The 24,763-nt window shown below is 44.5% G+C and overlaps 1 protein-coding gene across 16 annotated transcripts in view; it reads right to left on the bottom strand.

The window, feature by feature from the left end:
• Positions 1 to 24,763, bottom strand: part of LOC115105761 (RNA-binding protein Musashi homolog 2) — a 392,467-nt gene that overhangs the window by 103,533 nt on the left and 264,171 nt on the right. For all 16 annotated transcript variants that reach the window (XR_003859911.2, XR_003859910.2, XM_029628126.2 and 13 more), the window contains exon 8: positions 17,346 to 17,428. Coding sequence is in view for 14 of the 16 variants with exons in the window: in XM_029628126.2 (XP_029483986.1) it covers positions 17,346 to 17,428 (83 nt within the window). In the remaining 2 variants the exon portion in view is untranslated. The remainder of the gene's footprint in view (positions 1 to 17,345; positions 17,429 to 24,763) is intronic.

Consider the following 24,763-nt stretch of genomic DNA (forward strand, 5'->3'; position numbering starts at 1 on the left):
TGCAGGTAAACCCCAGCATCCATACAAATGACCAGGGCTGCATCTTTGCTCTGACAGGCTCCTGGTAAATATCACTACTCCTCCACTGATCCTCCAATGTAGAAACAGCCTGGTATTATACAGAGATATTATACGGTGTGAGTTGCTGAGTTAGAAGAAAAGTTGCCAGTGCCTAAGTGTTGAAGGTTGCTGTGTTTGAATTAGCGCTGTGCTGTGTTAGTGTGAAGGCTCGCTATCTCCAGAGAAGTTGCAGTGTAAGACCACTAAGATCTGTGGCTGTTGGAGGGCCAATCACTTAAATAAAGCAGAGGCAACTGAAACACACTGTCCCTTCGTTTGCTGAAATACTCTTTGTAGCTGTCGCAGGGCCCCTGTCCTCTTGGCTAGCGACGCCGCTCCGTGCTCTCAGACCCATTGTGCCTCTCTACACTTTCTACCCTGCGAGAGCGTCAATTTTCAGACTGCCATCATTTTCCAATCAAAGCAAATGGGAGGTTAAATACCTGTAATGTGTGGGATGGGGTGAGCAGACCAGGAGAGTGCAGTAGCGGCCTAATTGTCATGGAATGACCTACTGAGTGAAGAGGAACCAGGCAGGACAAATAGGACCATTAAACGCCTCTACACACTGACTGGTGCTCACACACCTACACACACTTCCTGTCCAATAGGGAACTCGGTGTCTGGGTGGTGTTCAGCTGGATAGCAGCTCAGGAACAAGCACAGGAAGTGCCTGGTAAAGATAGATAGCATAGCAGTTAGAGCGTTGGGCAAGTAACAAAAAAATCGCTAGTTTGAATCCCTGAGCTGACAAGGTGAAAAATCTGCTGATGTGTCCTTGAGAAAGGCACTTAAACCCTAATTGCTCCGGGGTCGCTTTTGATAATGGCAGACCCTGGCTGTGACCCCACTGTCTTAGGGTGTCTCAGGGGTAGTTGGTAAATGAAGAAAAACATATTTCCAATTAATACACACTTGTACACGTGTGAAATAGGACAAATATAAGCACCCACCAAATTCTAATGAAGTACATTCCCCTCCCACCGGCTCCAGTCCCTCCACCACCATACATACTACACTGCCCACTGTCACATCCAGGTTGCTGGGCCATCCACCAACCACATGGGCTGGGTGGGAGTGAATCCCCTGGCTGGCTGCTGTGAGTCAGTCAGGACTGGTTGGAGTGTGTCAGTAATTCAGTGGGATAGTTCTACTCTCCTGTCGTCTGTAAAAAATGAGCCGGGAGCTTGGCGGTGAGTGTGCGAAGGCTGTCAAACACAGAAAGACATGGGGATGAGACGGGCCAAGAGAAGAGTTCACTACTCAGACCTCAGACTCTCAATCAGGTTCCCTCAGAGCATCCTCTTCCCTCCTGAACACACACACGTGCATGACCATCTCTAAAACACAGCTGACTCCATGCCAGACTGAGAGGGCAGGATTTAGCCAGCGGTCGTGACCTTCACAATTGATCTCTCATTCACATTAACCTTGTGGGTGTTGTGGGGTGGTGTATGGGCGTGTCAGCTCTGTATCAGCCCTGTATCAGGCCTCTATCAAGCCTGCAGCCATGCTTTCCACTGGGACGCACTACAGAGTGGATTATATCAGTCTACTTAAAAGAGCACGCTGGAGAAGGGAAACGGCATGAATCATCCACTATGGCCTTCCAAGTCCCAGCTGAACAGTAAAAAGCAGTGATGGTGTGAAAATGCCAGTCAGCTGAGTGATGCCAAGCCTCTGGGCACAGGGCATGGGATTATTCACTTATGAAAAATGAGCTCACAGCTATAAGACTGCTGAATATTGACAATGAAGGTTGTTGAAAAGGGTGAAATGACTTATAACTCAGTGCAAACATCATCACACTTTAAGAGGGTCGATTCAGGACATTCTGACATTTTACATGTACTTTTTAGTAATTTAGCATGCTCTCTTATCCAGAGCGACTTACAATTAGTGCATTCATCTTAAAATAGGTGGGACAACCACATCTCACAGTCATGGTAATTACATTTTTCTTAAATAAAGTAGCTATTCTGTATACATCAATGATGTTGCTCTTGCTGCTGGTGATTCTCTGATCCACCTCTACGCAGACGACACAATTCTGTATACCTCTGGCCCCTCCTTGGACACTGTGTTAACTAACCTCCAGACAAGCTTCAATGCCATACAACTCTCCTTCCGTGGCCTCCAACTGCTCTTCAACGCAAGTGAAACTAAATGCATGCTAGTCAACCGATCACTGCCCGCACCTGCTCGCCCGTCCAGCATCACTACTCTGGACGGCTCTGACTTAGAATACGTGGACGACTACAAATACCTGGGTGTCTGGTTAGACTGTAAACTCTCCTTCCAGACTCACATTAAGCATCTCCAATCCAAAATTAAATCTAGAATCGGCTTCCTATATCACAACAAAGCATCCTTCACTCATGCTGCCAAACATACCCTCGTAAAATTGACCATCCTACCGATCCTCGACTTCGGTGATGTCATCTATAAAATAGCCTCCAACACTCTACTCAACAAACTGGATGCAGTCTATTCCAGTGCCATCTGTTTTGTCTCCAAAGCCCCATACACTACCCACCATTGCGACCTGTCCGCTCTCGTTGGTTGGCCCTCGCTTCATACACGTCGCCAAACCCACTGGCTACAGGTTATCCACAAGTCTCTGCTAGGTAAAGCCCCGCCTTATCTCAGCTCACTGGTCACCATAGCAGCACCCACTCGTAGCACGCGCTCCAGTAGGTATATCTCACTGGTCACCCCCAAAGCCAATTCCTCCTTTGGTCATCTTTCCTTCCAGTTTTCTGCTGCCCATGACTGGAACGAATGGCAAAAATCTCTGAAGCTGGAGACTCACATCTCCCTCACTAGCTTTAAGCACCAGCTGTCAGAGTAGCTTACAGATCACTGCACTTGTACATAGCCCATCTGTAAACAGCCCATCTATCTACCTCATCCCCATACTGGTATTTATTTATTTATTTTGCTCCTTTGCTCCCCAGTATCTCTACCTGAACATTCATCTTCTGCCGATCTACCATTCCAGTGTTTAATTGCTATATTGTATTAATTGCTATATTACTTTGCCACCATGGCCTATTTATTTCCTGAACTTACCTCATTTGCACTCACTGTATATAGAATTTTTGTTTTGTTTTGTTCTACTGTATTATTGACTGTATGTTTTGTGTATTCCATCTGTAACTCTGTGTTGTTGTATGTGTCAAATTGCTACGCTTTATCTTGGCCAGGTCGCAGTTGCAAATGAGAACTTGTTCTCAACTAGCCTACCTGGTTAAATAAAGGTTAAATAAAATAAAATAAATTAATAAAGCTATTAGCAAGGTCAGAGCTACTAAAAAGAAAAGTCAAGTGCGAGTGTTAGTTCACGAAAGGCATAGTTTTTGGTTTTGGTGGGTGGAGTGTCGGGTGCTGTAGGATTGTTTAAGATACATGGTTAGCAGATGTTAATGCGAGTGTAGCGAAATGCTTGTGCTTCTGGTTCCAACCATGCAGTGATAACTAACAAGTTATCTAACCTAACAATTTCCCAACAAATACCTTATACACACACGGGTAAAGGAATGAATAAGAATATGTACATGGCTGAACGGCATAGGCAAGATGCAGTAGATGTACTCTATACCATCTACTGCAACTTGCCTATGCCGTTCGGCCATCACACATTCATATATTGAAATACATGTATAAGGTATTTGTTGGGAAATTGTTAGGTTAGATTACTTGTTAGTTATTACTGCATGGTTGGAACCAGAAGCATTTCGCTACACTCGCAATAACATCTGCTAAACATGTGTATGTGACAAATAACATTTGATTTGATTTGATACTCTTTGAAGAGGTAGGGTTTCAGACGTATTTGTAAGATGGGCAGGGACTCTGCTGTCCTAGCTTCAGGGGGAAACACGTTCCACCATTAGGATGGCAGAACAGAGAAGAGTTTTGACTGGGCGGAGCGGGTGTTGAAACCCTGTAAGGGTGGGAGGGCCAAGAGACCAGAGGTGTCAGAATGGAGTGCTCGGGTTGGGGTGTAGGGTTTAAGCATAGCATGAAAAGTAGGGAGGGGCAGTTCCTCTTGCTGCTCCGTAGGCAAGTAGCGCGAGCTTTGACTAGACATCAATGGAGTGTACAGAGAAGCGAGGTGCCATGGGAGAACTTGGGAAGGTTGAACACCAGGCGGGCTGCTGCATTCTGGATCATTTGCACCAACAGAATCAGATGCCATTTTTGTATAGAGTACAAAAGCGTTTTTTTTTACGACACAGTCAAGGACCTAAAAGGGTTCTTCGGCTGTCCCCATAGAAGAACCCTTTTAAGAACCCTTTTTGGTTACATGTAGAATCCCCCCATACAATTCCATTCCCCACCCCAAGCCCCCCGTCACCCAATGCACCAACAACCAACAAAATGAACAAAACAGAAAAAAAGAGAAAGACAAAGGAAAACAGAAAACAACAATGCAAAAAACAAAAGACTTCAAGGACAACGAAAATCACAACAGCCAACGGAATATATTTGAGTGGATGTGTGTCCGTGTGTGTGTGTATATGAATGAGAGTGTGTGTATATGCGTGTACAAACACCTGCACGGCATCAGCCTCAGGCAAACAGGCATTAGCTGTAACAACACTGTCCCTCAGTGTCATTCAAACTTACTTTTGTTATGTTTTATTTTGACTTTATTTTTTAAATGTGATCTTTGACCGGCATTCTATCCCCTGCACAGCAACTCCACTCCCACGCGTCTCCAATTCCATATCCCAACCCTCAGCTTCCCTCAGCCCATCCCATCTATCTCTGCTGGTCACCCTCAGCCCATCCCATCTATCTCTGCTGGCCATCCTCTTCAGATTCCTACGCACCATATATCTTTGAACTATGCGTTGTTGTTTAACATTCAATTTCAATCTATCTAATCGAATATAATCCACAGATTGCGAGTTGAAGATAAATACTTTTACTAAGATTATTAGTATATTAGTAATTGACTGACCCAGTCTCCTAACAGTACTATTTCTAGGGTCAATTTTAGATCAATGTTATACATTTTCAGACATTCCTGCACCTGAGACCAGAAACAGGCTACCTGAGGGCAATACCAAAAATAAATGGCCTATAGCTTCTATATCCTCACAACAAAATCTGCAGAGTTGCGATGATTGTATTTTTTGGGCAGTTTGACTTTAGTTTCTTGTTGCAAACAGGATGCATGTTTTAGAATATTTTTATTCTGTACAGCCTTCCTTCTTAGGTTAGTATTGTTGAGTAACTACAATGTTGTTGATCAACCCTCAGTGTTCTCCCATCACAGTCATTAAACTCTGTAACGGTTTTAAAGTCACCCTTGGCCTCATGGTGAAATCTCTGAGAGGTTTCCTTCCTTTCCGGCAACTGAGTTAGGAAGGACGGCTGTATCTTTGTAGTGACTGGGTAATTAATACCTTCCCCATGCTCAAAGGGATATTAAATGTCAGCTTTTACCCATTTACAAATGCTTCTTTGCGAGACATTGGAAAACCTCTATGGTCTTTGTGTTTGAAATTCACTGCTCTACTGCGGGACCTTACAGATAATTGTATGTGTGGGGTACAGAGATGAGGTAGTCATTGAAAAATCATGTTAAACTCTATTAAATCAAATCAAATTTGATTTGTCACATGCACCGAATACAACAGTGAAGTACTTACAAGCCCTTAACCAACAACGCAGTTTAAAGAAATAATACTCCCATTATTTTAGACATGCAGGTCCAGTTTTGGATGTGCATAAAACCCTCCTAGTTTGTGTTGTTTTAATATTACAGGCCCACAGGGAGAAATGATGGAAATGTGACCTAGCCTTTGTTGTTGTTGTTTCCTTTTCTTTAGAAATTCATTAGAATTATTAGTTCTCTTTTTAGGCCTTATCAATAATTCATTTAATCTTGCTTTTTGACAATGTCCATGCTCAGCCATAATGTAATTTACAGTAGGCCTAGCCCCTATATCAGTGTGAATGCTATTGAAGCCATGCAATTACTTAGAACAATGTGGACTGCAAATCGGTTCAAGTTAACCTATTTATCAAAGATGGGATAGGTCTACATTTTGTTATTTTGTTTCTGTAAGTCATTTAACAAACTATAACGGACTAACATTGGAATTTGAGTTGATTCCAAGGCAACACATAAAAGACTGTAAACACACAACCTGAAGCAACCACATATTTCTCCATGGAGCACGTTCTGATTGGTCAGTGAGGGGCCAAGCCTCGACACATCCCTGAACCTATAGCGCTACCGCCTGCACTTAGATTCACCATGGGGTTAGGTTTATTAAAATAGAGCCCTATGGGGTATTGTATGTAGGCCATTGACAAAATCTCAATTGAATCCATTTTAAATTCTAGCGGTAACACAACAAAATGCAAAAAAAAAGTAAAGCGATGTGAATACTTTTTTATGGCACGGTATGTGATCGTATACAAAGACAAGGTTGGAAATGATTATGTTTTAGTCAAATAATACAGTGGGGCAAAAAAGTATTTAGTCAGCCACCAATTGTGCAAGTTCTCCCACTTAAAAAGATGAGAGAGGCCTGTAATTTTCATCATAGGTACACTTCAACTATGACAGACAAAATGAGAAAAAAAATCCAGAAAATCACATTGTAGGATTTTTAATGAATTTATTTGCAAATTATGGTGGAAAATAAGTATTTGGTCACCTACAAACAAGCAAGATTTCTGGCTCTCACAGACCTGTAACTTCTTCTTTAACCTCTTGGATTTAGGGCGCTATTTTAATTTTTGGATGAAAAACGTTCCCATTTTAAACAATATATTTTGTCACGAAAAGATGCTCGACTATGCATATAATTGACATCTTTGGAAAGAAGACGTTTCCAAAACTGCAAAGATATTGTCTGTGAGTGCCACGGAACTGATGTTACAGGCGAAACCCAGATAAAAATCCAACCAGGAAGTGCCGCATTTTTTAAAACCGCCTCATGCCAATGACTCCTTATATGGTTGTGAATGAGCTATTTCCATTGAAGAATGGCTGTAAGGGACCATATATAGCATGTGGTCACATGGTGTCTTGCGTAAAATACTGAGGTAGCCATTTTTTCAATCGCTTCTTATGAGAAACCAATTGCCTCGACGGATATATTATCGAATATATATGTTAAAAACACCTTGAGGATGGATCCTAAACAACGTTTGCCGTGTTTCTGTCGATATTATGGAGCAAATATTTTAAAAAGTTTGGCGTTATAGTTGTAGCATTTTTCAGTCGATTTCTCAGCCATGCATGATGAAGAAACGGGAGCTATTTCGCCTACAAAAATAATATTTTTGGAAAAAAGGAACATTTGCTATCTAACTGGGAGTCTCCTGAGTGAAAGCATCTGAAGTTCTTCAAAGGTAAATTATTTAATTTGGTTGCTTTTCTTATTTTCGTGAAAATGTTGCCTGCTGCCAGTAGAGCCTAGCATAGCATTATGCCATGATAAACTTACACAAATGCTTGTCTAGCGTTGGCTGTAACGCATATTTTGAAAATCTGAGATGACAGTGTTATTAACAAAAGGTTAAGCTTGTGTTTGAATATATTTATTTCTTTTCATTTGCGATTTTCATGAATAGGAAAAGTTTCTAGGGGTATTTATGTCCGTTGCGTTATGCTAATGCACTTGAGGCTATGATTACGCTCCCGGATTCGGGTTTGCTCGTCGCAAGAGATTAAGAGGCTCCTCGGTCCTCCACTCGTTACCTGTATTAATGGCACCTGTTATCAGTATAAAAGACACCTGTCCACAACCTCAAACAGTCACACTCCAAACTCCACTATGGCCAAGACCAAAGAGCTGTCAAAGGACACCAGAAACTAAATTGTAGACCTGCACCAGGCTGGGAAGACTGAATCTGCAATAGGTAAGCAGCTTGGTTTAAAGAAATCAACTGTGGGAGCAATTATTAGGAAATGGAAGACATACAAGACGACTGATAATCTCCCTCGATCTGGGGCTCCACGCAAGATCCCACCCTGTGGGGTCAAAATGATCACAAGAACGGTGAGCAAAAATCCCAGAACCACACGGGGGGACCTAGTGAATGACCTGCAGAGAGCTGGGACCAAAGTAACAAAGCCTACCATCAGTAACACACTACGCCGCCAGGGACTCAAATCCTGCAGTGCCAGACGTGTCCCCCTGCTTAAGCCAGTACATGTCCAGGCCCGTCTGAAGTTTGCTAGAGAGCATTTGGATGATCCAGAAGAAGATTGGGAGAATGTCATATGGTCAGATGAAACCAAAATATAACTTTTTGGTAAAAACTCAACTCGTCGTGTTTGGAGGACAAAGAATGCTGAGTTGCATCCAAAGAACACCATACCTACTGTGAAGCACAGGGGTGGAAACATCATGCTTTGGGGCTGTTTTTCTGCAAAGGGACCAGGACGACTGATCCGTGTAAAGGAAAGAATAAATGGGGCCATGTATCGTGAGATTTTGAGTGAACACCTCCTTCCATCAGCAAGGGCATTGAAGATGAAACGTGGCTGGGATGTTCTTGTCCCATCGCGCACTAGCGACTCCTATGGTGTGCCGGGCACAATGACGCTGACACGGTCGCCAGGTGTAGTGTTTCCTCTGACACATTGGTGCGGTTGGCTTCCGGGTTAAGCAGGCATTGAGTCAAGAAGCAGTGTGGCTTGGCTGGGTTGTGTTACGGAGGACGCACAGCTCTTGACCTTCGCCTCTCCTGAGTCTGTACGGGAGTTGCAGCGATGGGACAAGACTGTAACTACCAATTGAATACCACCTAAAAGGGGTAAAGAATAATAATAATAATTGTAATAATTTAAAAAAAGGGATACTTTGAATAATCTCAAATATAAAATATATTTAGATTTGTTTAACACTGTTTTGATTACTACATTCCATATGTGTTATGTCATAGTTTTGATGTCTTCACTATTATTCTACAATGTAGAAAAATAGTTAAGATAAAGAAAAACCCTGGATGTGTCCAAACTTTTGACTGGTACTGCACATAGTATCTTTCAACATTCAGATCCTCAAGTAAACACACCTCAAGATTACAGCCTTCCCTCCCTTCTTCATTCAGTGCTTCTTGTCTGCCTGCCTCCTTGCCTGCCTGCCGCCCTGCTCACTACGGTAATTGGTTGGCCATGTCAGGGGACCTGACTAAGAAATTGACCACTAACTGAAAATTCATCCCTGCGGCAGTGATCATTCTCTATTGAGGAATATCATAAATGATACATTTAAGAACATTACCTTGAAGCAGTTCACTAAAATATGGCCCATTTTAACAGCACACTACTCCCATTTACAGATCTGAGCCACTACTTGATAGGTGTTCATTATGCATTCATATAGGAAGGCGGTCGGGATGGCGGAGAGAGCAGAAATCATTGCTTCGATTGGAGGAATGACTAAATGACTCTTGTCAAAGAGAGGGGCAACCTGCCATTAACTATAACATCAGAACCATCCTACTGTTCCCTCATATTCCTAGCCTCCTGTAACAGGTGTCGTAGGTTGAAGAAGGCGAGGACCAAGGTGCAGCGTGGTACGTGTTCATCTTTTATTATGAATTGAACACTGAATGGAAAAACAACAAAAGAGAATGAACGAAACCGAAACAGTTCTGTCTGGTAGAGAATACAAAAACAGAAAACAACTACCCACAAACACAGGTGGGAACAGGCTACCTAAGTATGGTTCTCAATCAGAGACAACGATTGACAGCTGCCTCTGATTGGGAACCATACCAGGCCAAACACATAGAAATACAACACACAGAACAAAACATAGAGTGAAAAACATAGAATGCCCACCCCAACCAAACCAAAATAGAGACATAAAACAGGAACAGGAAGGTTAGGACGTGACACCTCCCTCCAATCAGGGATACTACTGGCAATCACAGGGGGAAGGTAAGCTGAAACGTATGAGAAAGGCCCAGGTTTACCAGGAGAGCAGAACTCCCTGCAACTTGAATTAAATGACATGAGAGACTTGGAACTGTGGTCATTACTGATACATGTACAGTAACTTTGCCTATGACACAGAAATCAATATTTCCCCCATCACACACACACACAAACATACATGCACGCACGCAGAAAAACATCTGTCAGGAGCTATATGTCTCCACGTCGGAGAACATCTATTTTACAATGGGGAAGTGAGCACCAGAAACCAAATAGAAATCCTGAAATGTGAGGCCTCTGGTCTGTTTCCTCTCCCCTGAGTTAGATTATACAGACGTCTCTCTTACTCACTCTAATCTCTCTCTCTCTCTCTCTCTCTCTGCCTCTGCCACTTCCCTGCCTCTGCCTGTAGTTCTCTCTGTGCTAAAGCAACTCCCACTAGAACAGCTTTACTTCAAAATATTACTTCTGTTGTGTCACTTTGACAAGGTCACCTCCAACAAAACACAGGACACTCAGGAAGAGGTGTCCAAAAGAGAGGATTTCAGGCTTGTAGTTGTAAAGCACTGCACGGTGGCATTTGAGAAATTGAGAAAATAATTGATTAATGCAAAACAAAATAAACACTGTATTTGTATTTATTATGGATCCCCATTAGCTGCTCTTCCTGGGGTCCAGCGAAATGAAGGCAGTTTAAACAATAAACTGTGTGATATATTCAGATGTGTATAGCAATTAAAGAGGAATAATACAGTGGGTCCCAGTGAGCCCCAAAATCAGTGTTTCCTTAAAGCTGAGTGTGTCTGAGAGGTCCCATCTGTCAGAGAGGCACTGCAGCGTGGCGTGTAGTGCTGCTGTAACATGGTGTGTGTGTGTGTGAGCGTGTGTGCTCTGCTGACTGACTGACAGACAGTGACTCCTCCCTCATCGTCCCTGGCCGTCCTACCAGTCATCCATCAGGGCTCATCAGCATGGCCAACAGCAGCCCATTAGGCCCAGCACACAAGTTTGCACAAATGAATGACAATCTCTGCCTCATGATAAATGTCACACTAGTGCTGAAGTGCTGTCAGTTTCTCACGGTTCCCTCCACACGGTGCCACACTGCAGCTTCTTGGTTCCACTACAAGACTGTGGTTCCACTACAAGACTGTGGTTCCACTACAAGACTGTGGTTCCACTACAAGACTATGGTTCCACTACAAGACTGTGGTTCCACTACAAGACTATGGTTTCACTACAAGACTGTGGTTCCACTACAAGACTATGGTTTCACTACAAGACTGTGGTTCCACTACAAGACTATGGTTCCACTACAAGACTATGGTTCCACTACAAGACTATGGTTTCACTACAAGACTGTGGTTCCACTACAAGACTGTGTTTCCACTACAAGACTATGGTTTCACTACAAGACTGTGGTTCCACTACAAGACTGTGTTTCCACTACAAGACTATGGTTCCACTACAAGACTGTGGTTCCACTCCAAGACTATGGTTTCACTACAAGACTGTGGTTCTACTACAAGACTACAAGACTATGGTTTCACTACAAGACTGTGGTTCCACTACAAGACTACTGTGGTTCCACTACAAGACTATGGTTTCACTACAAGACTGTGGTTCCACTAGAAGACTGTGGTTCCACTACAAGACTGTGGTTCTACTACAAGACTATGGTTTCACTACAAGACTGTGGTTCTACTACAAGACTGTGGTTCCACTAGAAGACTGTGGTTCCACTAGAAGACTGTGGTTCCACTACAATACTGTGGTTTCACTACAAGACTGTGGTTTCACTACAAGACTGTGGTTCCACCACAAGACTATGATTCCAGTGGTTAAGGGCGCTGTACTGCAGCGCCAGCTGTGCCATCAGAGTCCCTGGGTTCGCGCCCAGGCTCTGTCGTAACCGGCCGCGAGGTCCGTGGGGCGACGCACAATTGGCCTAGCGTCGTCCGGGTTAGGGAGGGCTTGGTCGGTAGGGATGTCCTTGTCTCATCGCGCACCAGCGACTCCTGTGGCGGGCCGGGCGTAGTGCGCGCTAACCAAGGTTGCCAGGTGCACGGTGTACACTCCAACACATTGGTGCGGCTGGCTTCCGGGTTGGATGCGCGCTGTGTTAAGAAGCAGTACGGCTGGTTGAGTTGTGTATCGGAGGACGCATGACTTTCAACCTTCGTCTCTCCCGAGCCCGTATGGGAGTTGTAGCGATGAGACAAGATAGTAGCAACTACAACAATTGGATACCAAGAAATTGGGGAGAAAAAGGGGTAAAAATTTAAAAAACAATTTTTTTTAAAGACTATGGTTCCACTACAAGACTATGGTTCCACTACATGACTATGGTTCTACAACAAGACTACAGTTCCACTACAAGACTACATTTCCACTACAACACTACGGTTCCGCTACAAGACTATGGTTTCACTATGAGACGTACCATCCCACAATGGTTCTACTATGATTCTACTACACTAAGATGTTCCTCACCAACCCTCTCCATGAGGAAGTGTGGTTGAATGACTAATGGTTATGTGATAAGCTACCCAATCAGCACCCCCTCTACCAATTGACAGCATAAATAAACATAATGCATAGAACAGGTGTTAGTCTGTAGCACACACCACCACGTGGCGATATACAAGGCCACATGAAGATATATCTAGAGAGATGAGGTGAGACCTTATTGTCATTCAGCCTCCGTCTCCTGGCCGCCTCATAGATGGGGGCGAGGGAGTTGGTGATCAGGAGGCCATTGAGAGAGAGAGAGAGAGAGAGAGAGAGAGAGAGAGGGGGAGAGAGAGAAAGAGAGAGGGGGCCATTTTCTCAATAACTCTCTCGCTCCTGATTCGCTCCTGCCCTGGGGGCTTCACAGTAATCAGATCTGAAAAGGCTGTGAATGGAAGAGGGAGCGAGAGAGGGAGAGAGAAAGAGAGAGAGGGAGAGAGAGAAAAAGACAGAGAACAAAAGAGAGAGAGAACGAGAGAGCGAGAGAGAAAGAGAGAGGGGGGTACTCAGACCCAGTACTTCTCCAACCAGCAGATCAAGGCCTGGGTAGATGAGTGCAGCCAGGCAGGAGATTCAGCATGTCACCCTGACATGGGAGTTCCCAGAGAGACAGGAAGGGGCTCACCAGAGGCCAGGAGCCCCCCTGGTGGGCAGAGCGGTGGAGAGGAGAGGAGGAGAGTAGTAGGAGAGGAGGGGGTAGTTTCACTGGGTCAGAGGGACACCCACATTCTTCCACTACGTCAACCCATCTATACATATACCATCCCGGGTGCAGTGCTGCTCCTCACATGAACCCTGAGTGATTAAGTAAGTCCTCCAGGATCCACACACACACACACACACACACACACACACACACACACACACACACACACAATGGTCAGAACACATCTCAATGGGCACTGACCCTAACTGTCGCCGGACCCCTAAGATGATGAGCTCCCAAGCAAAGAATGGTCTGTCTTTCTGTCTGTGCTGTCTGTCTGTGCTGTCTGTCTGTGCTGTCTGTAGCAGAATGGCAGGTCTACTTGGAAGGGTATACCAAAGGGATAGCGCCAGGAGCTATTATTATAAATCTTAACATTACAGGGAGTCATGTCCAGTGGATATCTATGAATTATCTGAGATCTCGGGTATTGAGGGAATGTATTAGGTCCATTTCAGAAATGACTTAAGTGGGGGGACTCAGATATTAAATCCTGAAAAAAAATCCTCTTGTAATACTAAGGTGAAACCTGAGCCTTTTTAAAACATCTTACCTGTTTTCCCTCCATCCTTCACTCTGTCGGAGCTCTGAGGGGTCAAAGCCTTCTGAATGTTTTATGGGGGGCTGCGTACGCCCAGAGTGGAAATCAAAAGTGTTGGCGTTGGGCAGCGAGAGGAATTCTCGCAAGGGCGACACACTCTCCGTCCTCGCCTCAACAGTCTGGCCCATACTAGCTGGCCCTCCCCTAACGTCCACCCCTCTGGACCTGTGGCCTGTGTTTTTATTTCTGCTGCATTCCCTCGCAGACGGTCGCCTGGCATTGACTATATCCCCTATTAAAGGAAGGGTTCATCATGCAACTGTGGAATTGCCAGGCCGTCATTGTAAATAAGAATTTGTTCTTGATTGACTTGCCTGGATAAATAAAGGTTCAATAAAAAGCAACAGATGGCAGGAGGCTGAGATGAGAAGAATCAAAACACACAGAGACACTAAAGTGTGTGAATACAGGGCCCTGCCTGCCACAGGATTTCACTTAATAATAACAATGATAATAATGATGATGAGTGGAATTAGCAAGTCAAATACACACAGCACAGGCTGTTAGCAGATGATGCTTCAGATACAGCTTTGATCTGAAGCTCCACAAGTGGATTCTAATAGAGGAAAGACAAACAGGAAGAAGCTCGCTGAACTCCCCAAACCCTCTCCTCTGTTGTCTTAGAGACGCTCCTCAACCATCTCATTACAGCACAGAGAGAGAGAGAGAGCAGCACATCAACTTCTGCTATTTTCAACAAGACAAATAACCTGGAGTATTTGAAGTAGCTTTTTATTCTCCTCATTTTCTCTGAAGTTACTCATCCGATGATAACGACGCATGCAATTCCCTGCTAGTCCAATTCAATCCAGCCAGTCGATGGATGGCACAAACAATGCTCCCATCCACTGCAGGGAAAACGAAATAGCAGCCCTGGTTTGGTGCTCCCTGAACGATGAAACCATTTGATGCAATATCATATAAAAATCGATAGCATTGTCTTGGTCTCATAGAACTGCGGGCAGACATTCTCTGTCCCTGGGCTCAAGGAGCAGCTTGTCTGTGATGGAGAGAGAGAGCGAGAGAGAGAGAGAGAGAGCGAGAGAGAGAGAGAGAGAGAGAGAGAGAGAGAGAGAGAGCAAAAGAGGAGGATGGAGAGGGATCAGAATGACTACAATATCTCATCTCCAGCTCAGATAACCAGATAACCAGGCCTGTTTCTCCTCTCCTCCCGTCTCTCAGCTTTCCTTTAATCCTCTCCTTCTCTCCTTTACTCTTCTCCTTTCCTCTCCTCTCCTTTACTTTCCTGCTCTCTTCCTCCATTCTCTACTATTCCTCTCATCTCCTCATCTCTTCTCCTCTCCTCCAATGCTTTCCCCTTTCCTCTCATATCCTCCCTCTCTCCTTATGTGATTCCTATGGGAGCTGTGTAAGGCTTTGATCAGCAAGGGCTGTCACACACACAAAGCGATGCAGGGGGATGAGTTAGGGCAGAGGATGGCAACAGGTGGCCCAGGGGCCAAAACCGGCCTTCGGGAGATTTTTTTAGGCCCCCCAAAGTTTTTAGCCAATTCTTATTATTTATACATTTTTTTGTTGAATATTTTGTCAAAAAATATTAAAATCACCAGGAATTCAGCAAAAAATGTGTTTCATTTAATAAATCTGTTCCCAAGTATTCCCGCACACAAAAAATTGATATGTGATTGTGTCTAAATGTACTGAAGATATGAAATTATTGCTATTTTCAAAACAATCTATTTTAGGGCTTAGTTGATACAGTTCATATGAGGAAATCAGTCAATTGAAATAAATGAATTAGGCCCTAATCTATGGATTTCACATGACTGGGAATACAGATATGGAACTGTTGGTCACAGATACAGTACCTTAACAAATGGGCCTCAGGATCTAGTCATGGTATTTCTGTGCATTCAAATTGCCACCAATAAAATGTAATTGTGTTCGTTGTCCGTAGCTTATGCCTGCCCATATCATAACCCCACCGCCACCATGGGGCACTTTACAACATTGACATCAGCAAACCACTCGCCAACAAGAAGTCATTCACGTGGTCTGTGGTTATGAGGCCGGTTGGACGTACTGGCAAATTCTCTAAAATGACGTTAATTAACTCTTATGGTAGAGAAATTAACATACAATTCTCTGGCAACAGCCCTGGTGGTCATTCCTGCAGTCAGCATGCCAATTGCACACTTCCTTAAAACTTGAGACATCTGTAGCATTGTGGTGTGTAACAAAACTGCACACATTTTTAGAGTGGCCTTTTATTGTCCCCTGCATTAGATACACCCGTGTAATGATCATGCTGTTAAATCAGGTTCTTGATATGCCCACCTTTCAGGTGGATGGTTTATTTTGGCAAAGGAGAAATGCTCACTAACAGGGATGTAAACAAATTTGTGCACAACATTTTTGAGAAAAAAGCTTTTTGTGCGTATGGAATATTTATGGGATCTTTCTATTTCAGCTCATGAAAGAAGGGACCAACACTTTACATGTTACGTTTATATTCTTGTTCAGTGCAACTATGTTCCGGCCCCCGACCATGCGCACCAACAAAAATGGACACGCGGCTGAATCTAGTTGCCTTCCCCTGAGTTAGGGAGAGCCGGTAAGGTCATACATGGGAGAGCCGGTCCCAAGTGGATCTGTTTCTACTACACCGCCCCTGTCAGTCAGCTCCTATGGTCCTGAAGGAGACCACATAGTAAAGGAAGGAGTCCCAACCCATTGAGTGACAGGAAGAGAGCATTCCCTCTAGCCTATCACAGGCCACAGGGCCAACCCAGTCAGTAGGCTATACACATTGTACACCCAGGGGGACTGGAGGGCACACACTACAGAGACTCACAACTGTCTGCTGTACATCAACATGTGACATGAAACAGATGGCTACAATATGTCCTGTGATATTGAGCATGAGCCATCTGATCGGCTGAACTGACGGAATGACCATACACTTTCGACTGTGTGCTTTGAAGCAGAGGACAACAGCAGTGAGGAGTGATGAGTCAGATCATTACTGGGCTTCCTGGAAGGCTCTAATCCCTGGTTAATGAACTCTTCCTCTGCCAATGACTTCCCAGCAACACTCTCTGCCTGCCCTGGCTGGCTGCAGTCAAGGCCTGTGTGTGTCTGGTGTGGGTATGGGTGGGGTTGGAAGAGAAGGACAGGTTCCTCTCACCAGTCCCTCAACCTGACAGGCACACACACAATTTCACGGTTTCTGGGCAGTACACACCACTGAGCTCCCCATCCTAGAGACCCATCGAGTGCACACACAGACACAGGCACGTGCATGCACACACACACACACACACACACACACACACATCACACCACACAAACACATACATGCACGCGCATGTAAACACACACACACATGCGCGCGCGCATACACACACACACACAGGCGTGTGCACACCTGCCCACAAACACTCACATATACACAGGCGTGCACATACACATACACCTACACCCCACACACACCGTTGACTCTTTGCTATTTTAACACTCCATTAAAGAGGAAATCAAACATTAATCCTTCAACACCAACCTGGAATTGAAAAGAAGAGTGGACTCACCATTTTATTATTGATTTCATGAAAATGAATTTCACAGACTTTCTCTACGACGTCTTCGCCCTCGAAAGTTATGAAGCCAAATCCTGTGCAGAGGGAGAGAGTGAGAGAAAGGGAGAGAAGAGAGAGATACAGTGAGTTAGGGGGACTTTGCAAACTTCAGTAACTAAAAGGAAAGTCACCACAGGCCTGATTATTATCATGAGCTGCATGGAGAAACTCTGCCCGGCAGTCTTTTGGAGAGGCAGAATGGCGTCAGCGCTGAGAGGAATGACTGAACAAGGCAGACATTGTCTTCTTTAAATCAGCTATATGATGAAATCTCAGACATTATTAGAGGCACTGGAGGACCTTCTCCACAAAGAGAAGATGGAAAAACAGCACAAAGCCCATTTAATGAGATTCATGGGAGCTGGAGCCTTAGCATCTGAATTTCATTAAATGCATTTTGTGTTCCCCTTCATTGAAATTTCACTGTATAAGAAGCCCTCGTTTTTATGTTAATGCCAGACTCGGCATATCTGAATGTGTCATTGACCGTGGGATTTTGGGGGTATTTATAAGATAAAAGCTTAACCCCTTCCTCTACCAAGGAGGCAAGGCTGCGAGACAAGACAACTGCAGCCTTGGCACACCAGGGAACAGCAGTGCTCTTTTCTCTGCTGTTTTGATGGCTGACGCACAAAGCAATGTGCATTCTTTATGGCGCGGGGTTCAAAGCGAAAATGATTTTCTATTGCAATGTGTTAGAAAGGAAGAGCTAGCATGAAAAAACAAAGAAGAAGAAAAGAACAAGTGCGAGTTAATGGGAACCAGCTCCTATTCAGCCTGTCCTACTGTATACAGCAGACTGACAGTCAGACATACAGTCAAACAGACAGACAGACAGACAGACAGACAGACAGACAGACAGACAGACAGACAGACAAGATCACCTCATCCTAGGTTTAAACACACATAGCCATAAACAATCACCATGATAAGTCATTATCAATAAGTGATTATCATGGAGTTCAACAGATGATGATGGGCTGAAGAGACATTGTGATATGTTGAATGTGACATGGGTTTTGATTTGTCAATTGACGTTAGAATACAAGAGGTCAAAGGGCATGTAGCCTGAGTACATTGTGTTAAACTGAACCTATACCATACCCATAATAGTCAATACCATATGTGTAATCAGCCTATTCTAAACACAAACACCCAGTCCATAATACTGACAGTCAGCATCCTCCTGGGTTTAGACAGACAGGGCTTTCGTATTAAATGGAGGATAAACAGGGTCGGGGCCAGGGGTTAGAGGTCAGAGGTGAGACGAGAGAAGATAAGGAGACGGCAGGGCTGATAAGACCATGGGTAAATAAACCAGCGCCAAACCCCTCTATTCCACCGTGACCTTTGAGTCATTAACACTTAACTCTGACAGCAAGACAAAGGGGAGAGTGTGTAGTACACATTAGTCACTTTCACCTGTGCTTAGAAGCGTTCCTAAAGCTCTCTTTACGATGACTGCTGCTGTTGACTGTCACCACATAGCCCAGGGGCAGGTTTAGTGTGTCATGTTACTGCAACATGATAACACATGCAATACAATGCACATTGAGCACTAGCACTAAACTGCCCCTGGAATCATTTTCTGTGCAATAGGGACAAGTTAAACAGGATTTCTAAAATCATTGATGAGTGTTGGTGAGATTAACTGTGCATGCAGGGCTAACCTAATGTAGCAGGCATAGAAAGAAGCCCGAGAGGAGTTCCCACTTCCATAAGTTAGGTTGAAAATACTGTATCCCTGAAAACCGGATGTTAGCGCTTACTGGCTGCTCCGAATGGGCTAATAATGCAGGGCAGGCACTGCAGTGTTCTAACTACTGTCATGAGAGGGAACTTATGCCAAGTTGTTCCTAAATGCCCTGACCTCCTCTGATGACTTCCTCTATAAACTCATCAGGACATCCTGGTGCAGCTGGTGGGAAGGAAAGTTGGTCAGCCCGCCCTCTTCCCATCCCTCACTACTTATGTCTGGGGTTTCTATCTTACTGTCTTTCTCTCTCCCTCGTTTCCCTTTTTCTGCCTGCTTCCCTTGTCATTACTCATAATAACAGTAATCTGAGATAAACTATTCACTATGTCCCTGAAACTGGCAGAGGATGTTACTGAAACATCTCTAGGTCAACAGGAACTTGGAAAACACAGGAAAAGCTACATCAATGAGGTTGAATTAAAATACGCAGATAAATCATCAACAGCTATTCATTTGATGCATTCTATATCAGACCAACGGAATATCAATTTAAGAAGAGAAGTCCTGAGATTGGCTTGCCGTGGGCTGCCTGCCTGTGTGTTTCTGTGGGCGAGGCAAGGCTGAGTAGCGGTGTCGGGAGCTGGAAAATTGGAAGATGCAGCTTGTTTTCCAGCTCGCTCCACCTCCCCCTCGTCGGCGGCACAAGGACCACTTTTGACAACCAACAAATCAGCCGTCAGGAGCCATTTGTCAAGGCGGAGTGCGGGAGGAGAGAGTGGCGGATGACTGAGCGAAGCGAGTAGAGAGACAGAAAGAGAGAGACGGGGAGAGGGGTTAACACACCTGCCCTCTCTGCAGGAGAGTGCTCCTGTCACCGCACTCTCTCCCTCTGCCACACACTGAGACAGGCAGCTCCTCCTTTAACTGACGGCATATTTTCCACTGCACCATTACACACTGTGGGGTCAGGGCCTAGCCTCTGTCACCATCACCCACCAAGCACTACCAACACCGGCCCACAAGGGAAGCTGCTGGGAGCTGCATGCTGGATGGGCTTCTACACCCAACACTAAATCATAGGCTTCTGACCTAACACAGAATGCTTTTCTAATCAGTGTATTGAGTCCAGAGAGCCAGCTCCTGTTGACAGGGGCCTCATTATGGCAGATGTAGAGAGAACACCCTGTAACCAGAGAGTCTGGCTCAGTCTTTCTAGGAGTTATTGATAACCTGAGCCCAAACTGATCTATTAGAGAAACAACCCACTGATCCAAACACTACAGCCATCACAAAGAGCCATAACACTACCTCTGATACCAGTGAACACGGTCTCCTGTCCTGTCTGTTTGATGAATATCCTCAGGGCCAGTCCTTGTCGTTGTGCCGCCCTAGGCAAGTCAAAAAAATGCCACCCCAACAAAACTAGAATAGTCCCAGTAAGCAAAATTACATTAAAAAGACGTGTAGAATACGTATTTTCCAGAAGTTGAAGTTATGTTCAATTTAGGTTCTGAATAAAAGGTGAACATTTGTATTTTTCATACGTCTAAAATACATATTATCCAGGACGTTGGAAAATACGTATTTTCTGGACGTTGAAATCAGGTCAATTTTCAGTTATGAATGAAATGAGAAAATACTTCATTTTGCGGATGTTGAAAATACATATTTTCCCAATGTATAAATCAGGCTAATTTTTGATTCTGAATAAAAGTAAAAAATATGTCATTTATAGACACCTATGTTTGGGCAAAATTAAGGCTGGTCCAGACTGGACAAAATCTGAACCAAACATAGACGTTTATAAATGGACCAGACCAAAAAACAATGTCAGTATGTGGAAATCAAGGCAGGTCCGGATTCAAGGCCGGTCTGTGCTTACTGAGGTGTTACCTACAGTGTTGCCTGAAATGTAATTTTATGAATGCTCATCTATGTGGTAAGCCTACCATTTTGTAAAACACCAAAAAAAGACATCTGGTTTGGACAGGAACAAAAAAAAGATGTCCAGAAGATGTCTCGTGCTTACTGGGGTGTAGCCTACCATGGTGACTGCAAAGGAGTTCTATAAATGCCCATCCATGTGGTAGGCCCACCATTTGTAAAACAGGCTGTTGCATTGGCTTTATTAGTCCTGATTCCTGTGACTGATCAATTTGGCTCTGAATATCAGCTACCCAACTTTATCAGGAGTTATTGTGAGCCTATTTGCAATGTGTTTACACAGCTGGAAACGCAGAAGTATTTTATTTTTTGCTATGATCAGCTTGTCAAAAATGTACAGATAGAAATTTGAAACCATTGATCATGACATTGGGGTGAAACTCCTGGACAACAAATCAAAATCAAATCAAATGTATTTATATAGCCCTTCGTACATTAGCTGATATATCAGAGTGCTGTACAGAAACCCAGCCTAAAACCCCAAACAGCAAGCAATGCAGGTGTTGAAGCACGTTGGCTAGGAAAAACTCCCTAGAAAGGCCAAAACCTAGGAAGAAACCTAGAGGGGAACCAGGCTATGAGGGGTTGCCAGTCTTCTTCTGGCTGTGCCGGGTGGAGATTATAACAGAACATGGCCAAGATGTTCAAATGTCCATAAATGACCAGCATGGTCAAATAATAGGTCTGGGACAGGTAGCACATCCGGTGAACAGGTCAGGATTCCATAGCCGCAGGCAGAACAGTTGAAACTGGAGCAGCAGCACGGCCAGGTGGACTGGGGACATGAGGAGTCATCCTGCAACAGTTGTGATTGTCCATTTCATATTGTCCATTTTACTTTGACCTGTCCTGTTGTTAGGATATGTTGTTTGTCAACATGACAGATCATTTTTTATTTGATTGGATACAATTTAGGTTATCTGATGGGAGAAACCTACATGATGTAAAAAAGTGTCCGTCTCATTACATTGTGATACATTTTATCTCCAGCCTGTAGGCTACAGAAAAGGCCACACACTCTTTCTACCATATCCTATATCTGCTAGATGATTTATGTTAGACTCTTTTTTTGATGGAATGTTGGTGGAGCGCTGCAGAGATGCATCTCTCAAACAGCACCCTGGAGAGGCGCGCTGGGAATGGACTAGCAACATATTTTGTGCCCCTGCCTTTGACAAAGTGGGCACTGTTTATCACAGGGTGGCATCAGCACTCACCTAAAAAGCCCATTAGCCACTGGATGAGAGAAATTGTCATTGGTTTTGGGCAAAATGAGGTTTTATGTGTTGTTGGAGGTGCGTATTGGTCAGTGTAGCTCAGAAAATGCCTCCACAGGCGACCGCCTAATCCTGCCTAATGAGTGTCTCCTGCTGGATGGGTTGTATTGTCTTCCAGGATGACAGAAACACAGAACAATGTCACACCTCTCTCCAGCCCGGACCCTCCCACAGGGTCTGTCTGACCCTCTATACCTGTACTGGTCTTCCGCCTCACACTCCTCTACCCTGTTCATTACAGACCCAACAGGTACAGCACAACCCCCACCCCCCTCCACTCGTCCTCCCTCTCATCCCTCCTTCCCCAGGGTGTCAGGTAGAGGTGTGTGATTCCTGTCTGGTGACCCCTGGTGGGTGTTCTGCTCCCAAACATGGCAGGAGACCAGGACAACAGCTCCATGAGATGAATAAAGAGGACCAGGAATCAATAGGGACAGGGAGAGGTGTCAACACCTTCGCTGGGACAAAACTTTCCTTAAGCTTCAACAATGGCCACTTATGACAACACATGGATTTTCAATGTGAGTGCTGGTAATAGGTGTTACTGGCTGGCTGCTGCAGAGGCGAGGCGTCTTGGCTGAATAGGCTGCATCTCACACTTATTAGAGAGGGGCAGGCCTGGCCCCGTCCCCCGTCTCCACTGAGCTACGCCGAGCCCACATTCACAGCCTCTTACCAGCAGCACACAGAACCCTGCACACACACTCTCCCTGCCTGCATAATGCCATCTCCCCGCAGAGAGAGAGAGAGAGGCTACGCAAATAACATTAAAATGCTAAATCGATGAAACGTCAAGTGACCTTTCCTTAAAAAGTTGATTCTGCCGGAGCCACATTAATGTATTTAAAGTAGAACAAGATCAAATCAGATAGCATTCTGGAGAGTTTTCTCTCTTAATTTTCTGGCAGACACTAAAGGGACTTGCAAATAAATGCTGAAAACTTTACTTTCAGTTGACTTAACTGTCACCCCTGTTTTAAATCCAACAGCAGTCTTTACATTTTTACTCAACTCACCCTTTTTAGCACCTGGGAATTACAAATCAGGCTACATCGTTTCTCTCTCTGTTTCCACTGTGTGTGTGACACCATTTACATACATAAATAGCTTATTTGGGTACGGCTATGGAAGAATGTGGACTTCAGCACATGGAAGTGCTATCCTCGGTTAAGGTGTAGGACTTGTTTGACTATTTTCTTAAGGTTTTATTCTGTTGAAAAATCACATACAGCATGCATACCCACAACCCCCTGGGCACAGCAGAGCAGACAGATTCTAGTGACGTGCCTGTGTCAGTCATCCTTACATGAAAATGAAAGCTCTGAGAGCAGTGAGAGCACAGATATGTTCATCCATCCATTACAGCATTAGAAACTCAGCAGACAGTGAGATATCATTCTCATCCAGGACCAACAATGGTATAGGGAGTCAGTGTCGGCCTGTCAGGCCCTACAGTAGGATCTGTATAAGGAACTTTCTGGTGGATTGAGAGCATATTTAACCTGTGCCTAGAACAGAGAGTTAGAGTATTTATAGGGTGACATCATCTCAGAGACACGTCCTAATGTGCAGTCCATGATGAGCTCATCGGAATTTGTGACTGAAAACACTGGGTTACCATGGTGTGTGTGTCCGTGCGTGTGTCTGTGTGTGTGTGTGTGTGTCTGGGATGAAGGAGGGGACTGGGAATACATGAGCCGATCTTTCAGGATCAATATATGGATCTTCAGGGAATCAATGGAAATGTTCTGCTTTATTTACCCAAGTCCTCCATCACAACGCAGCAGAAGATACCTGGTGAGCTCTTGGGAGTGAGAGAACCGTGTCAAATAAAAGAGATTGGACAGTAGAATCGATACTGGGGAGCAGACCTCCCACAACTCCCTAATGACTAGGGCCAAATATGTTTCACCAGGTGAAATGAACTGGAAACATGGAGAAGAATGTTACTGTACACGTATCGTCTTGACAATACTAAACCTGTGATCATACTGTACAATTATGGGCATGACTTTCTGGGTCCATATACAGCATGGAGGAGGGAGAGGGACCACGGGAGAAACAGATATGCTGTGGCTGAGGTTCAGTCTCTATGTGAGTTTAAATGGAAGAAAGAGAGGAATGAAAAAGACACTGACACAAATACACACAGAGATGGTGTGAGTGACTGAATCAGTGAGTGAGTGAGTGAGTGAGTGACTGAGTCAGTGAGTGAGTGAGTGAGTCTGTGAGTGAGTGAGTGAGTGAGTGAGTGAGTGAGTGACTGACTGACTGACTGACTGAGTGACTGACTGACTGACTGAGTGAGTGAGTGACTGAGTCAGTGACTGAGTGACTGAGTGAGTGGGTGTGGGTGGTGTGAGTGTGTGGAGAGATCTGGAAGCAGCAGGAGGATATGAGTTGCAGTCAGAGGTTATGTCCATCTCTCGCTCCCATCACACACACTGGGCCAC

Source organism: Oncorhynchus nerka, linkage group LG22 (assembly GCF_034236695.1).
Source record: "Oncorhynchus nerka isolate Pitt River linkage group LG22, Oner_Uvic_2.0, whole genome shotgun sequence".
In the NCBI taxonomy this organism is placed as follows: domain Eukaryota; kingdom Metazoa; phylum Chordata; class Actinopteri; order Salmoniformes; family Salmonidae; genus Oncorhynchus; species Oncorhynchus nerka.